The sequence below is a fragment of the Ranitomeya variabilis genome, chromosome 5 (assembly GCF_051348905.1).
Source record: "Ranitomeya variabilis isolate aRanVar5 chromosome 5, aRanVar5.hap1, whole genome shotgun sequence".
NCBI classification, from domain to species: domain Eukaryota; kingdom Metazoa; phylum Chordata; class Amphibia; order Anura; family Dendrobatidae; genus Ranitomeya; species Ranitomeya variabilis.
This window is the reverse complement of record NC_135236.1, coordinates 500,323,493-500,340,331: the sequence shown is the minus strand read 5'-3', so window position 1 is coordinate 500,340,331 and position 16,839 is coordinate 500,323,493. Positions and strand designations below refer to the sequence as shown.

Genomic DNA, 16,839 nt, shown 5'->3' with positions numbered 1-16,839 from the left:
GGTCTTTCCTTTATTTCCCAAAAATCGAGATATATCTTGCTGAACAAATTATCTACACTACATCTTATTGACCCCAGCGTACTATTCACCCTACCACGAAAGACTACACTTTTTTCTCCCCTCCCCATTCGTCCTACCATCGTATTGACCTCCTTTTGATCCAGTCGCGATCTTTAGGTAAAATTAAATCCGCTAATATAGGCTCAATCACAATTTCTGACCATGCCCCGATCTTCATAGACATTACCATTGATACCTTACCTCGTCCCGCAACAACTTGGAGACTAAAGGCCCCGTCTCACTTAGCGACGCTAAAGCGATCCCGACAACGATACGACCTGTCAGGGATCGTTGCTGCGTCGCTATGTGGTCGCTGGTGAGATGTCAAACAGTGAGATCTTCCTAACGATCGCTGCTGCGATCTCACTGTTTGACATCTCACCAGCGACCTGTAGCGACCTGTACAACGATGTCACATGGGAGCTATTATGACGATTCAGTGTCTGAGTCGTCAACGAGGTCGTTGGTAAGGTGTCAAACACAGCGATGTGTGCTACCCAGCGGGACCTCAATGATCAAAAAAAGGTCCAGGCCATTCCGACACGACCAGCGATCTCACAGCAGGGGCCTGGTCGCTGCTACGTGTCACACATAGCGAGATCGCTACTGAGGTCACTGTTGCGTCACAAAACTTGTGACTCAGCAGCGATCTCGCTAGCGATCTCGCTTAGTGAGACGGGGGCTTTAATGAATCCTTACTAGATAACCCACAAAATTTAGAGAAGATAAAATACACGATCTCACGCTACTTCACAGAAAATGTCAAGGAGGGACCACTAACACCTCGGGCAGCACGGTGGCGCAGTGGTTAGCACAGCAGCCTTGCAGCGCTGGAGTCCTGGGTTCAAGCCCCACTAAGGACAACATCTGCAAAGAGTTTGTATGTTCTCTCCGTGTTTGCGTGGGTTTCCTCCGGGCACTCCGGTTTCCTCCCACATTCCAAAGACATACTGATAGGGAATTTAGATTGTGAGCCCCAACGGGGACAGCGACAATAATGTGTGCAACCTGTAAAGCGCTGCGGAATATGTTAGCGCTATATATATAAAAATAAAGATTATTATTTATTAACATCTGGGAAGCACACAAGGCAGTACTTAGGGGAGAATTTATATCAATCGGGGCCTTCACTAAAAAAGAAAAAGAGATAATGTCACTCTTACATCAGATCGCAATCACTGAGCGTCTCCACAAAAAATCTAATACTCAGAATCTTCAACAGGACCTAGTCTCCCTTCGCGGGAAATTGAAAGACTTGCTTAACTTTAAATCTGCAAAGATTTTTATGCAATGTAGATACAGATTCTATGTTCATGGAAAAAAAAATAGTAAGCTGACTTCTCATCTACTTAAAAAACAGAAAGAGAATAAATTTATAAAACATATCTACAAAAACCCCAATACGAAGGTAGACAGGTCCGAAGATATTGCAGAGGCGTTCACATGTTATTATGAATCTCTCTATAACTTAGAACCACCCGACCCTATGAAAGACAATTTAGCCGCGATAGACAGGATCCAGGAATTCCTGGCCCTGCTCTCCCTCCCAAAAATCCAAACCAAAGACCATGCGGCTCTTCTGGCTCAGGTTACCCCCCAAAAAATTAGTCGTACGTTACAAAATATGGCAATAAATAAGACTCCAGGCCCAGATGGCTTTCCTGTGTCCTATTATAAAAAATTCTCGGATCTACTCCTCCCGCACTTGACCTCTTTATTCAACTCTTTCCTTACAGGAAACCCCCCAGCCAAACAAACCTTAGAGGCACACATTTCTGTTTTCCCTAAGGACGGGAGAGATGGCAGCCTATGTGGTAATTATCGCCCCATCTCTTTGCTAAATTCTGACGTAAAACTCTGGGCAAAAATCCTTGCATCCAGGATCAATACTGTTCTAGAATCCTTAATTCACCCCGATCAAGTGGGTTTTGTTAGAGGAAGGGAGGGTAAAGATAACGCCACAAAAATTCTCTTAGCCATTTCACATGCCAGGCGTTCCGGCATCCCGTTGGCTTTGCTTTCAACTGACGCCGAGAAGGCATTCGACAGAGTCAGCTGGCATTACATGGTCTGCACTTTACGGAGGTTTGACTTCCCCCAACCTCTTATTGATGCCATTATGACGCTGTACTCACTCCCATCTGCTAGAGTTAGGGTCAACGGTTTGCTTTCGGATTCCTTTGGGATTGGAAATGGAACTAGGCAGGGCTGCCCTCTCTCCCCCACCCTTTTTTGTTGGTCATGGAGACCCTAATACAGGGAATAAGGAAAGAGGAGTCGATCAGGGGTCTAATAGTAGATCAGACAGAATTCAAGACAGCCGCTTTTGCGGATGACCTCCTGATTCTGATCTCAAACCCAGAGATAGCCTTTCCTACTCTACTGAAACTACTCGACGAGTTTGGACTTATCTCTAACTTTAAGGTCAATATGCACAAATCGGAAGTTCTCAACATCTCATTATCAGATAGTGTAGTCTCAAAACGTAAAAAGCTTTCCCCCTTTAAATGGCTCACTGAAAAACTGAAATATTTAGGCGTCTTCCTTACTGCAGACCCCTTTGCCCTTTTTAAACATAATTTCGAGCCTCTCCTAGACAATATACAAAATCTTCTTAAATCATATGATCTGCCATATCTTTCGTGGATTGGTAGGATCAACATAATTAAATCCTATATACTTCCAAAAATGTTCTACCATATGAATATGATACCCATACCTCTCCCCAAATCCTTCTTCGTATCAGCTAATAGAATAGCCAATGGTTTTGTGTGGAGGGGCAGAAGAGCCAGACTCTCCTTTAAAATCCTCTCCCTTCCGAAGAAAAAGGGCGGACTGGGACTTCCTAGTCTCAAGACCTACTATTAGGCGATACACTTAGCTCGATGGTTTAAACTGACTAAGTTGGTAAGTTACCAAAAAACTCCTAACCTGGAACTTATACTACTTGGGGGAAACGCGGAGATTTATCTCTGGACCTCTGCTGCCCCCCCCCCCCTCCCCCCGCAAGGCACATTGGAGATAAGAACCAATGACACCTTGGCTATTAGAAGAGAGCTTATACCAAATAAATGGCCACAATGTCTTTTCTTGGATCATATCCCTTTAAGGATTATACCCTGGCTCATGGAACCAAAATACATAGATGTTTTTGACTTATGGAATTCTTTGCCGGATTTCCCGATTTCACAGTTACTCACCGACCAGATCAAATGCGTAGATAAATGAGCCCATGATGCCGAAAAACGACCCAGAGACTTCATACAATCACACCATGTACAACACATCATCTCAAAACTTAAGTCAGATATCCAACATGACACAGACTGGTTATGGTTGGAACTTCTCTTTAGGCTCAAACCCATACCTCCTAAGTTAATATCTAAATTATATTCTAACCTAATTTCCCCCAAAACACAGTTTACTCCCTTATACATATCCTCATGGGAAACTGAACTAAATATATCTCTTTCAGCTAGAGAGACGGAGCAAGTCTTGGGACACTCACACGGTTTCTCGAGATGTGTTCTGTTGCAAGAAAATGCCTTCAAAATACTCTCCAGATGGTATAAAACCGCGGAACTACTCTATCACTTAGGCCTCTCTGACTCACCTTTATGTTGGAGATGTATGAGGTCCAAGGGCTCTTTGATACATATTTTTTGGTCTTGCCCAATTATCTTTAAATTCTGGGAAAATATCTTTGACTAACTCCGCAAGATAGGATTGATAGAACGGAACCTTACCCCCCAAGAGGTCCTGCTGTCACTCCCCACAAGGTCATACAACCCTAAGAAACACGACTTGCTTCCCCTCCTGATAGCTGCAGCTAAACATTTGATTTCTTTACATTGGCGGCAAACGTCTCCCCCTCACATTAGCGAATGGGTTAAAAAAGTGCAAGACATCTATAGGATGGAAGAGCTGTCCAGCTGGGATGCACGGACACACGATAAATTTTTTCACACCTGGCTGCCATGGCAACTTGCCTCTCCAATAGACCCATAGCCCTCTATCAACTATCTTTGCTGGTCGCATGCAATTTTGATCTTTTTATTTTTTCACTTCACTGCACTGTGATGGATTCGGGCTCAGCTAATCTAGCTAACCAATAGACTGTCTCTCACAATTGTCTCTGTGTTGGCCCTGATTACTTAATACATATTTTGTAGGTCTTTCACTACTTCACCTGCTAGTTTATGTTCATTTCTAGTGCTAATTTATGAAGTTTTTCTCACTGCTTCCCCCCCCCCCGTACACCCAAATTTTCTTATTGTTTTGTTTTGTCGTTTTTGATGTTGTTTAATTTTTCTTTGACCCATTGGTCCTACGTGAGATGCATGGACTGATATCTGTAATTGACCAACATTTACCGGAATTTTTTGTATGCTTATGCAGAAATTTTTTGATGCTTCCGGTACATGAATCTAAGGCATAGTTAGAACACAGTTATACCACCAATACACGGAATACAGTAATATATATTCTCCTCAATACTTAAAATTCACCAGTTCTTGGTATACTGTGTAAGTGGGTGACAACCGCCACCTAGTGGAGACAAAAGCCCAAACACCTTATATATGGATCACCAGAAAGTACCAGGACAAGAGATTATATTAAAAATTGTGCTTTATTCAGTATACATTACAATAACTTCATAAAATAATTAATATATTAAAATCAATTATTATATCTACACACAGGACAAAAAGATAATAGCATATAATATGCCGGCCAAATTCGCATACGTAATCCCTTATCCTCACTGCTTAAATGTGAAAAACTCAGTATAGGAATATAAAGTGCCAATGTGCTATGGTTATAAAAAGAAAAATAGCAGAAGCAGTGTAACTGAGGCACCCTGCTATGTACTATGAACCGCACTCGGCAAGGGTGAGCTGAAAGTGCAATTGTGCTCAAAAATCTACGTGCCAGGAAATAGCATACAAAAGTGTAAGGTGCTGCGGCATTAAATTCAGCCGACTCAATACCACACAAATGTGCAAAGACCGGAGGGGGAACTAACAAAATTGCAGGTTAATACCTTTGAGTGGCCGTGTCCTGTGTAAAACGCACCCCAACGCGCGTTTCGGATTCCTATTATAATATAATAATATATTAATTATTTTATGGAGTTATTGTAATGTATACTGAATAAAGCACAATTTTTAATATAATCTCTTGTCCTGGTACTTTCTGGTGATCCATATATAAGGTGTTTGGGCTTTTGTCTGTCATGAATCTAAGGCAGGATGTTCCTAGATTGTTTCCACATGCTTCTATTTTCAATTTGTTCCTGCTTGACTTACCGTATTTTCCGGCTTATAAGACGACTTTTTAACCCCTCAAAATCTTCTTAAAAGTCGGGGGTCGTCTTATACGCCGGGTACAGATAAAATGTGCATATGGTGGGTGGGGGGGGGGGAGTGGTCCCGATGACGAGATCTCGGGAGACGAGATCTGAATCTGAGCAGCGGCCATTTTCCCGGAGGCCACCGCATCACAGCAATGGGGCTGCCGGACTGCCTCCGGGCCTGGAGGAGATGCCGGAGAAGCCCCGACGCTGCAAGAAGATGCGCCACCGCCGCCCCACAGCACGCACGGCACAGAGCACCCACGGCACGAAGAGGAGCTGCCGCTCCCAGCACAGAGACCCCCACGCTTCCGCAATGAGGAAATAGGGGGATATACTCCACTCACACTTTACTGTGAGACGCCCCCTCTCTTCGTCATTGGGACCACTCCCCACGCCAAAAGGCACATATTCACCGGCCCTATAAGATGACATAAGGCGTATAAGAAGACCCCCGACTTTTAAGAAGATTTTATATTTTAACTGGAAAAGTTGGGGGGTCGTCTTATACGCCCAGTTGTCTTATATGCCAGAAAATACGGTATGTCCCATGTATTCTTTGTTTTGTTTTTGTATTTTGAAAATTGAAAATAAACAATTTAAATTTTTTTTTAAAAAATCCTTTTTGTGGAAAATTTTTTATTTTTTATTTTCATGACTCTGCATTATAAACTTCTGTGAAGCACTTGGGCATTCAAAGTTCTCACCACACATCTAGATAAGTTCCTTGGGGGGTTAGCTTCCAAAATTGGGTCACTTGTGGGGGGTTTCTACTGTTTAGGTACATCAGGAGCTCTGCAAACGCAACATAACGCCCGCAGACCATTCCATCAAAGTCTGCATTCCAAAACGGCGCTCCTTCCCTTCCGAGCTCTGCCATGCGCCCAAACAGTGGTCCCCCCACATGTGGGGTAACAGCGTACTCAGGACAAATTGCACAACAACTTTTGAGGTCCAATTTCTCCTGTTACCCTTGTGAAAATAAAAACTTGGGGGCTAAAATATCTTTTTTGTGGAAAAAAATATATTTTTTATTTTCATGACTCTATATTATAAACTTCTGTGAACCACTTAGGCATTCAAAGTTCTCACCACACATCTAGATAAGTTCATTGGGGGTCTAGTTTCCAAAATGGGGTCACTTGTGGGGGCTTTCTACTGTTTAGGTACATCAGGAGCTCTGCAAACGCAACATAACGCCCGCAGACCATTCCATCAAAGTCTGCATTCCAAAACGGCGCTCCTTCCCTTCCGAGCTCTGCAGTGCGCCCAAACAGTGGTCCCCCCCACATATGGGGTAACAGCGTACTCAAGACAAATTGCTCAACAACTTTTGGGGTCCAATTTCTCCTGTTACCCTTGTGGAAATAAAAACTTGGGGGCTAAAAAATCCTTTTTGTGGAAAAAAAAAAATTTTTTATTTTCATGACTCTGCATTATAAACTTCTGTGAAGCACTTGGGCATTCAAAGTTCTCACCACACATCTAGATAAGTTCCTTGGGGGGTCTAGTTTCCAAAATGGGGTCACTTGTGGGGGGTTCTACTGTTTAGGTACATCAGGGGGTCTCCAAAGGCGACAGCCAATTTTGCGCTCAAAAACTCAAATGGTGCTCCCTCCCTTCTGAGCTCTGCCGTGCGCCCAAACAGTGGTTTACCCCCACATATGGTGTATCAGTGTATTCAGGACAAATTGGACAACAACTTCTGGGGTCTAATTTCTCCTGTTACCCTTGTGAAAATAAAAGCTTGGGGGCTAAAAAATCCTTTTTGTGGAAAAAAAAATATTTTTTATTTTCACGACTCTGCATTATAAACTTCTGTGAAGCACTTGGGCATTCAAAGTTCTCACAACACATCTAGATAAGTTCCTTGGGGGGTCTAGTTTCCAATATGGGGTCACTTGTGGGGGGTTTCTACTGTTTAGGTACATCAGGGGCTCTGCAAACGCAACATAACGCCCGCAGACCATTCCATCAAAGTCTGCATTCCAAAACGGCGCTCCTTCCCTTCCGAGCTCTGCCATGCGCCCAAACAGTGGTCCCCCCCACATATGGGGTAACAGCGTACTCAGGACAAATTGCTCAACAACTTTTGGGGTCCAATTTCTCCTGTTACCCTTGTGAAAGTAAAAATTTGGGGGTGAAAAGATAATTTTTGTGGAAAAACTGTATAATCCTGTATACTGTATAATCGCTCCACATAGTCCTCCATACAGTATAATCGCCCCACATAGTGCTCCGTACAGTATAATTGCCCCACATAGTCCTCTATACAGTATAATTGCCCCATATAGTCCTCCATACAGTATAATTGCTCCATATAGTCCTCCATACTGTATAATTGCCCACATAGTTCTCCATGCAGTATAATTGTCCCACATAGTGCTCCATGGAGTATAATTGCCCCATATAGTCCTCCATACTGTATAATTGCCCCACATAGTTCTCCATGCAGTATAATTGCCCCACATAGTGCTCCATAAAGTATAATTGCCCCACATAGTGCTCCATACAGTATAATTGCCCCATATAGTCCTCCATACTGTATAACTGCCCTACAAAGTTCTCCAGGCACTATAATTGCCCCACAAAGTCTCCATAGAGTATAATTGCCCCACATAGTCCTCCATACAGTATAATTGCCCCATATAGTCCCCCATACAGTATAATTGCCCCACAAAGTGCTCCATACAGTATAATTGCCCCATATAGTCCTCCATACTGTATAATTGCCCCACATAGTCATCCATACAGTATACTTGCCCTACATAGTGCTCCATGCATCGCTGTGGCATATCTGGTACGATGTCATGGCTTTGGCATGATGCACATGTATTATATATTTTAGATTGTGAGCCCCAATGGGGACAGCGACGATAATGTGTGCAACCTGTAAAGCGCTGCGGAATATGTTAGCGCTATATAAAAATAAAGATTATTATTATTATTATCATGACAGGCTGGCTAATCAAAGAAGAGTTGCTATCAGATAGGAGATGGTTTTCACTGCTCCTGTCTGGTGTCTATAGACTACGTACGTGGCTGATGGAGCACGTCCTGTGAGTTGATTCACACCTACTTTACCCTACTAAAACGCCTGGCAAAAATTATGGAATCACCAACCTTGGAGGATGTTCATTCAGTTGCTTAATTTTGTAGAAAAAAAGATGATAGACATGGCACAAAACTAAAGTAATTTCAAATGGCAACTTACTGGCTTTAAGAAACACTAAAAGAAATCAATAATAAAAAATGTGGTAGTCAGTAATGGTCACTTTTGTAACCAAGCATAGGGGAAAAATTATGGAATCACTCAATTCTGAGCAAAAAAATTATGGAATCACCCTGTAAAATTTCACACCCAAAACTAACACCTGCATCAAATTAGATCTGCTTGTTAGTCTGCATCTAAAAAGGAGTGATCACACCTTGGAGAGCTGTTACACCTTGTGGACTGACATGAATCATGGCTACAACAGGAGAGATGTCAATTGAAACAAAGGAAAGGATTATCAAACTCTTAAAAGAGGGTAAATCATCACACAATGTTGCAAAAGATGTTGGTTGTTCACAGTCAGCTGTGTCTAAAATCTGGACCAAATACAAACAACATGGGAAGGTTGTTAAAGGCAAACATACTGGTAGACCAAGGAAGACATCAAAGTGTCAAGACCGAAAACTTAAAGCAATATGTCTCCAAAACAGGAAATGCACAACAAAACAAATGAGGAATGAATGGGTGGAAACTGGAGTCAACGTCTGTGACCGAACTAAGAAACCGCCTAAAGGAAATGGGATTTACATACAGAAAAGCTAAACGAAAGCTATCATTAACCCCTAAACAGAAAAAAACAAGGTTACAATGGACTAAGGAAAAGCAATTGGGGGACTGTGAATGACTGGATGAAAGTCATATTCAGTGATGAATCGTGAATCTGCATAGGGCAAGGTGATGATGCTGGAACTTTTGTTTGGTGCTGTTCCAATGAGATTTATAAAGATGACTGCCTGAAGAGAACATGCAAATTTCCACAGTCATTGATGATATGGGGCTGCATGTCAGGTAAAGGCACTGGGAAGATGGCTGTCATTACATCTTCAATAAATGCACAAGTTTATGTTGATATTTTGGACACTTTTCTTATCCCATCAATTGAAAAGATGTTTGGGGACGATGAAATCATTTTTCAAGATGTTAATGTATCCTGCCATAGAGCAAAAACTGTGAAAACAGACCTTGAAAAAAGACACATAAAGTCAATGTCATGGCCTGCAAATAGTCCGGATCTCAATCCAATTGAAAATCTTTGGTGGAAGTTGAAGAAAATGGTCCATGACAAGGCTCCAACCTGCAAAGCTGATCTGGCAACAGCAATCAGAGAAAGTTGGAGCCAGATTGATGAAGATTACTGTTTGACCCTCATTAAGTCCTTGCCTCAGAGACTGCAAGCTGTTAGAAAAGCCAGAGGTGGTGCAACAAAATACTAGTGAGGTGTTGGAGTGTTTTTTGTTTATTTTTCATGATTCCATAATTTTTTCCCTATGCTTGGCTAAAAAAGTAACCATTACTGACTACCACATTTTTTGTTCTTGATTTCTTTTAGTGTTTCTTAAAGCCAGAAAGATGCCTTTTGAAATAACTTTAGTTTTGTGCCATGTCTGTGATCTGCTTTTTTCTACAAAATTAAACAACTGAATGAACATCCTCCAAGGCCGGAGATTCCATTATTTTGCCAGGGGTTGCACTATGCCATAGATCACTGAGATGAGAATACCACTTTAATAAACAGAAGTCTCCAATCAGGAGCCTTATCTGCACGCTGGAGGACCCCAACCTCCTATGGCCAGCTCAAGATCATCAATTTCAATAGGAACGTTGCAATGCCACCTTCTTCCTGCTGTGGCGCTGTAGGGAAATAAATCACCTGCTGCTAGACACCGTGAACGTTAGTCCGGGTTGCAGCTAAGTAAAGGGTTTGTACAAACCAAAAAAACACCGTATTTATCTAAAACCGGATGATGGTGGCGGCAGACATAGCGGAATACTCAGCGCTCGCGTACACCGAGCATAGTGAGAGACAGTGGACACTGGACATGACACAGCAAGAATGGCGGAGTTCCGGGGAATGGTTTGCGGCGCCGCGGTTGGCAGGCAGGACAGCACCACCTTGCGGAGGATGCCGGCCCTGCAGCCGCGCCGCTCTGATGTCACCGCTGTGGTCCTGCCTCTCCGAGCAGCTGCACAGGGTTGGGTGCCGCTCATTGTGCTCTGGGAATGGCTCGCACCTCCTGTTAGGATCTGCCCCGATCTTAGCTCCCCGGCCATAAGGTCAGACACACAGCGCGGCTGAACGGAACCGAACATGTCTGACGATTTCGGCTTCTTCTCCTCCTCCGAGAGCGGAGCTGCCGCAGAGACAGAAGAGGACCCTGCCGCCGCGTTCCTGGCCCAGCAGGAGAGCGAAATCGCTGGCATCGAGAATGACGAGGGCTTCGGGGCAGTGCTGGTGGGCAGCCAGGCGTCTTCTATGGAGCAGTCCGATCTAGGTAACTCCACAGCAGAGCTGGCACTTCACTAGCAAGTGCTCACATCCTCAAGGTCACGGGTAGATGAGCAGGTGCAGGGCTGTGTGCGCAGGGCTGTGTGCATGCTGGGATTCATGGCTGCTGGGATTGCTGGTGCTGGGACCCTGGTACAAGCAGTGTGGTCCAAATAATCACTGTGCCAGGGGAAGTACATAGAGCCATAGCGGCGGACCATCGACCGTGGCGGCGGACCATCGGCAATGACGGCGGACCATCAGCCATGGCGGCGGACCATCGACCGTAGCTGCGGACCATCGACCGTGACGGCGGACCATCAGCAATGACGGCGGACAATCGGCCGTAGCGGCGAATCATCGGCCGTAGCGGCTGTGGCGGACCATAGGCCATAGCTGCGGACCATAGGCCATAGCTGCGGACCATAGGCCATAGCTGCGGACCATAGGCCATAGCGGCGGACCATAGGCCATAGCGGCGGACCATAGGCCATAGCGGCGGACCATAGGCCATAGCTGCGGACCATAGGCAATAGCTGCGGACCATAGGCCATGGCGGCGGACCATAGGCCATAGCGGCGGACCATAGGCCATAGCGGCGGACCATAGGCCATAGCGGCGGACCATAGGCCATAGCGGCGGACCATAGGCCATAGCGGCGGACCATAGGCCATAGCTGTGGACCATAGGCCATAGCTGTGGACCATAGGCCATAGCTGTGGACCATAGGCCATAGCTGCGGACCATAGGCCATAGCTGTGGACCATAGGCCATAGCTGTGGACCATAGGCCATAGCTGCGGACCATAGGCCATAGCTGCGGACCATAGGCCATGGCGGCGGACCATAGGCCATAGCTGCGGACCATAGGCCATGGCGGCGGATCATAGGCCATAGCTGCGGACCGTTGAGATGCAACAAATATTTCACGTAAAATCGAGATACATGGCCATAAAAGTGGTTGACATTTTTCAAATCTCATCCTTTTTTTTTTTCTTCCTCCCCACCGCCTACCCTTACTGCTAGAGTTACGTTTGGCGAAACCTAAATCCAGGTGTCTCACAAAATGTAAGCATGTCTGCTATCAGAAAAGTGTACATGGAGATTTGTGGCAAGCCCTTCCCCCGCTGTAACGTCCCATACCCACAGGGACCCCTACAACTTGCCTAGTCACTGGTGCATATTTTTGAGTGGGTTTAGCCATAAAGCAAGGCAGCTCAGAGGATGTCTTTTATTGCTGTGTGTAACTTTAATTAGCCCACCATAAAAACCTACCCCCTATCCACAAAATCAGTTTCTGATTGTTTGGGGCCCATTGCTGGAATCCCTGCCAATCCTGAGAACAGGGATAAGTTGTTACGGTGGGTTAACCCCTTTAACACGAAAAGGTGAGCAGCTGTAAGTATAATTTGCCTATTTTATGGACTTGTCCTACTTATACGTTCACTTTCCAAATCCCCAGAAAGGAGACCTCATACTAGAGCAATATTGTAGGAATGATGTCTTTGCATGCTCGTATGACCGATGCCGCAGCACCAGAAGCCTGGCAGCGTGCCTGCTCTCGTACACTGCTCCCTTGTAGAAGGGCTGCTGCTCGGACAGAACGCCAGCATCCTGATTCCTGCAGCCGCTTGGCACTGAGACCTTTCTTAGTATTTCCACGTGATATTTGCACTCAGCCGTGGAAAGGTACATCCACTGCAAGTTCCCGCAGCTTCCTCCCAGATTTCTGTGCTGGGCCAGTAGAAACCCATATCACCTACTGCACAAAAGCCACCAGGGGTCCTTTTCTAGAAATAAATCTTGTAAACCAAACGCAAGTTGTAATATTTTTCAAGTGGAAGGAGACAATCTTTGTAAATGTTTACAGACTGAGCCCACTGTATTCCCTGTCCCTAGAAATGTAATATTATGTGTAAAAACAAGTATATAGAAAATAAACACGATTGTAGAAATGTGTGCCATTAGGAGTGATAATACTCTGGGTACTCAGCACTGCTATATCTCCCACATCTGTTAATGAGGGGTCCATTTCCTTGGCCATATTGTAAATCGCTAATATCTCCCATAGAAATGAACAGGCTATAGTATAACTGAGGGCAGGGACAGACGGCCGTATAAAGCGGAGCGATATCGGAACACTGTGCACAAACTGGCTGGCGGGTCTCCGAGTCTGCCAGCTTCATGTATTTCTATGCAGCTGTCACGCTCAGGTCGAGAGAGCCGCTTGCTAGTCCGGGACTAGGTTCAGATATTGCTCTGATTTATACGGACGTCTGACTCTCAGACTAATGTTATTCAATGGGGTTGTGCACATGTCACAATTTTTTCCTTGGACCAGCCATGGAAGTCAATGAGTCTGTGGAAAGAAATCAGACTGCACTCAGATAACATCCATGTGCTATCCAATTTTCACAGACCGACAGAATGGAAAAAATGGAGACCCTTTTTTTTTTTTCTATCGTCTCGTGCGGGAAAATCGAAACATACTTTTATCAATCTCTGATCATAGTGTATTTAGCATAATCAGACCGATTCTCTCGTATGAGAGAAAATGCGGTCGGGTGATCACTCACATTGGTGTATATTACAGAGGAGTGCAATACAAGAAATTCTCACATTGCACTCCGACCAGTCAATGAGGCAGATCTGCGATTTTTTTAAAATTATTTTTTTTTTTCTCATGCGGATTCATCATGAGAAATAAATGGCATGCTGCGATTAGCAACATGTCTCACACGGCGCGCACCTATTGAAGTCAATAGGTGATTGCAAAACATTGAACTGCACTCGGATGTCATCTCAGTGCAGTCTGATGTACGCCGAGACAGGCAATGGACAAGATGGAGAAATTAATTTCTCCTTCTCCACCTCACCTGTGATCCAATTCTGGCGTGCAGGATGATCGGATCACAATAAAATGACACTGTTCCCACACGCAGCAGATTTTGGGCTGAGGGTCATTAGTACATCGCATCCGATGCTATACGGTAATGTTACCATGTCCTAACTCTGAGCGTGGCTCTGATTTCAGGTTATGGTGGAGGCACAGTACTGTTTAATGGCACCATAGATTGGCCTATAACCATTCTGTATGGAACTAAAGTGATGCGTGATGCCATATGGGCTTGGTGCACACATCTCTACCACCTGAATAGAACCTTGGGGCTCATATTTGGATATACATACAGTACAGACCAAAAGTTTGGACACGCCTCATTTAAGGATTTTTCTATATTTTCATGACTATAAAAATTGTACATTCACACTGAAGGCATCAAAACTATGAATTAACACACATGGAATTATATACTTAACAAAAAAGTGTGAAACAACTGAAATTATGTCTTATGTTCTAGGTTCTTCAAAGTAGCCTCCTTTTGCTTTGATGACTGCTTTGCACACTCCTGGCATTCTCTTGATGATCTTCAAGAGGTAGTCACCGGGAATGGTTTTCAATTCACAGGTGTGCCCTGTCAGGTTTAATAAGTGGGATTTCTTGCCTTATAAATGGGGTTGGACGATCAGTTGTGTTGTGCATAAGTCTGGTGGATACACAGCTGATAGTCCTCCTGAATAGACTGTTAGAATTTGTATTATGGCAAGAAAAAAGCAGCTAAGTAAAGAAAAACGAGTGGCCATCATAACTTTAAGAAATTAATGTCAGTCAGTCCGAAAAATTGGACAAACTTTGAAAGTGTCCCCAAGTGCAGTGGCAAAAAACATCAAGCGCTACAAATAAATTTGCTCACATGAGGACCGCCCGAGGAAAGGAAGACCAAGAGTCACCTCTGCTTCTGAGGATAAGTTTATCCGAGTCACCAGCCTCAGAAATCGCAAGTTAACAGCAGCTCAGATTAGAGACCTGGTCAATGCTACACAGAGTTCTAGCAGCAGACACATCTCTACAACTGTTAAGAGGAGACTTTGTGCAGCAGGCCTTCATGGTAAAATAGCTGCTAGGAAACCACTGCTAAGGACAGGCAACAAGCAGAAGAGACTTGTTTGGGCTAAAGAACACAAGGAATGGACATTAGACCAGTGGAAATCTGTTCTTTGGTCTGATGAGTCCAAATTTGAGATCTTTGGTTCCAACCACAATGTCTTTGTGCGACGCAGAAAAGGTGAACGGATGGACTCTACATGCCTGGTTCCCACCGTGAAGCATGGAGGAGGTGTGGGGGTGCTTTGCTGGTGACACTGTTGGGGATTTATTCAAAATTGAAGGCATACTGAACCAGCATGGCTACCACAGCATCTTGCAGCGGCATGCTATTCCATCCGGTTTGCGTTTAGTTGGACTATCATTTATTTTTCAACAGGACAATGACCCCAAACACACCTCCAGGCTGTGTAAGGGCTATTTGACCAAGAAGGAGAGTGATGGGGTGCTACCCTAGATGACCTGGCCTCCACAGTCACCAGACCTGAACCCAATTGAGATGGTTTGGGGTGAGCTGGACCGCAGAGTGAAGGCAAAAGGGCGAACAAGTGCTAAGCATCTCTGGGAACTCCTTCAAGATTGTTGGAAGACCATTCCCGGTGACTACCTCTTCAAGCTCATCAAGAGAATGCCAAGAGTGTGCAAAGCAGTCATCAAAGCAAAAGGTGGCTACTTTGAAGAACCTAGAATATAAGACATAATTTCAGTTGTTTCACACTTTTTTGTTAAGTATATAATTTGATGCCTTTAGTGTGAATGTATATTTTTCCATATATAGTTGAAAAAGTGAGAAATTATTCATTATACAATGCAGGCTGTATGCCAGTGTATGTCTCCACAGATGGGTCATTCCATGGTAACTTACGTTTTACAACACAATATAGTAACTTACGTTACAAAGCTGATGGTAACTTACCTTACAATAAGGTTAATCCAATAAGTGGTAACATATTGTAACGTAAGTTACCATCAGCTTAGTAAAGTAAGTTACTACACTGTGCAGTAACGTAAGTTATCTACATTTCTAGTACGGTAATAAAAACTGTTGCTTTTAACTTGAGAGGTTAAAATAAATTTTTTAAAGTTGCTGGGACTATGGTGTTTTAATACCACAAAAATAGTGTTTCTCCCCTGTTTACCAGAACAGAAAATTTGGCAGAATCATGAAGGACAATTGCCTTTCCTTTTTTTGTAACGTAAGTTACCAAGTAATAACACTGTATTTTGTATCTAATTTTATTGTTGAAAAATCAAACTGTGTTGAAATCGATTGAGAATAGTTTAATGTACAATATACATTACCTCCTTTTTGTGCCTGCCTTCAAAGAACAGTCTGTAGCCAGTTTATGGCTTGTGAATGTAACGTAAGTTACCATGGAATGACCCAGATCTATTTGCTAATACAGCTGATGGGTTATTACAATGCATGCTCTATGAAATCGTATATAAATTGATCAACAGCCGCTCAAATATCTCCTTTTTTATAAGCTCATGGCTTAGGGCCTATTCACACAGTGTAGTCAAAGCACCAGGTTTCAGACTAATATTTGTATGTTTGTATACACTGCTCAAAAAATAAAGGGAACACTAAACTACCAGCTACCCTAGATATCACTGAATGAAATATTCCGGATGCTAATCTTTATTCATTACATAGTGTAATGCGTTGAGAACAATGAAACATAAAAATGAGCAATGTAAATCAAAATGTATATCTATTGGAGGCCTGGATTTGGAATGATACTCAAAATCAAAGTGGAAAATCAAATTACAGGCTGATCCAACTTCGTGGAAATGCCTCAAGTGCTTACTTACAAGAAACCCTATCTAAAATGTAGCTTTTATTCAGTTAATAATAAAAACAACCCAAATGCCCACTCTGTGAAGGTGATACGGTGTGCGCAAAGAAAACACGAATAAAATATATATTCTCCAGGGCTAACT

At 43.6% G+C, this 16,839-nt stretch overlaps 2 protein-coding genes across 3 annotated transcripts in view; one reads left to right on the top strand and one right to left on the bottom strand.

Annotated features, from left to right (window-relative positions):
* FAF2 (Fas associated factor family member 2) overlaps positions 1–16,839 on the bottom strand; it is a 176,346-nt gene that overhangs the window by 69,699 nt on the left and 89,808 nt on the right. The gene's annotated exons all lie outside the window — the stretch shown is intronic.
* Positions 10,423–16,839, top strand: part of CLTB (clathrin light chain B) — a 65,034-nt gene continuing 58,617 nt past the window's right edge. The window contains exon 1 of one of the 2 annotated variants that reach the window (XM_077265691.1): positions 10,423–10,960. In XM_077265691.1, the coding sequence (XP_077121806.1) occupies positions 10,777–10,960 (184 nt within the window). In that variant the 5' untranslated portion in view covers positions 10,423–10,776. The remainder of the gene's footprint in view (positions 10,961–16,839) is intronic. The other variant, XM_077265690.1, reaches the window with a different exon arrangement.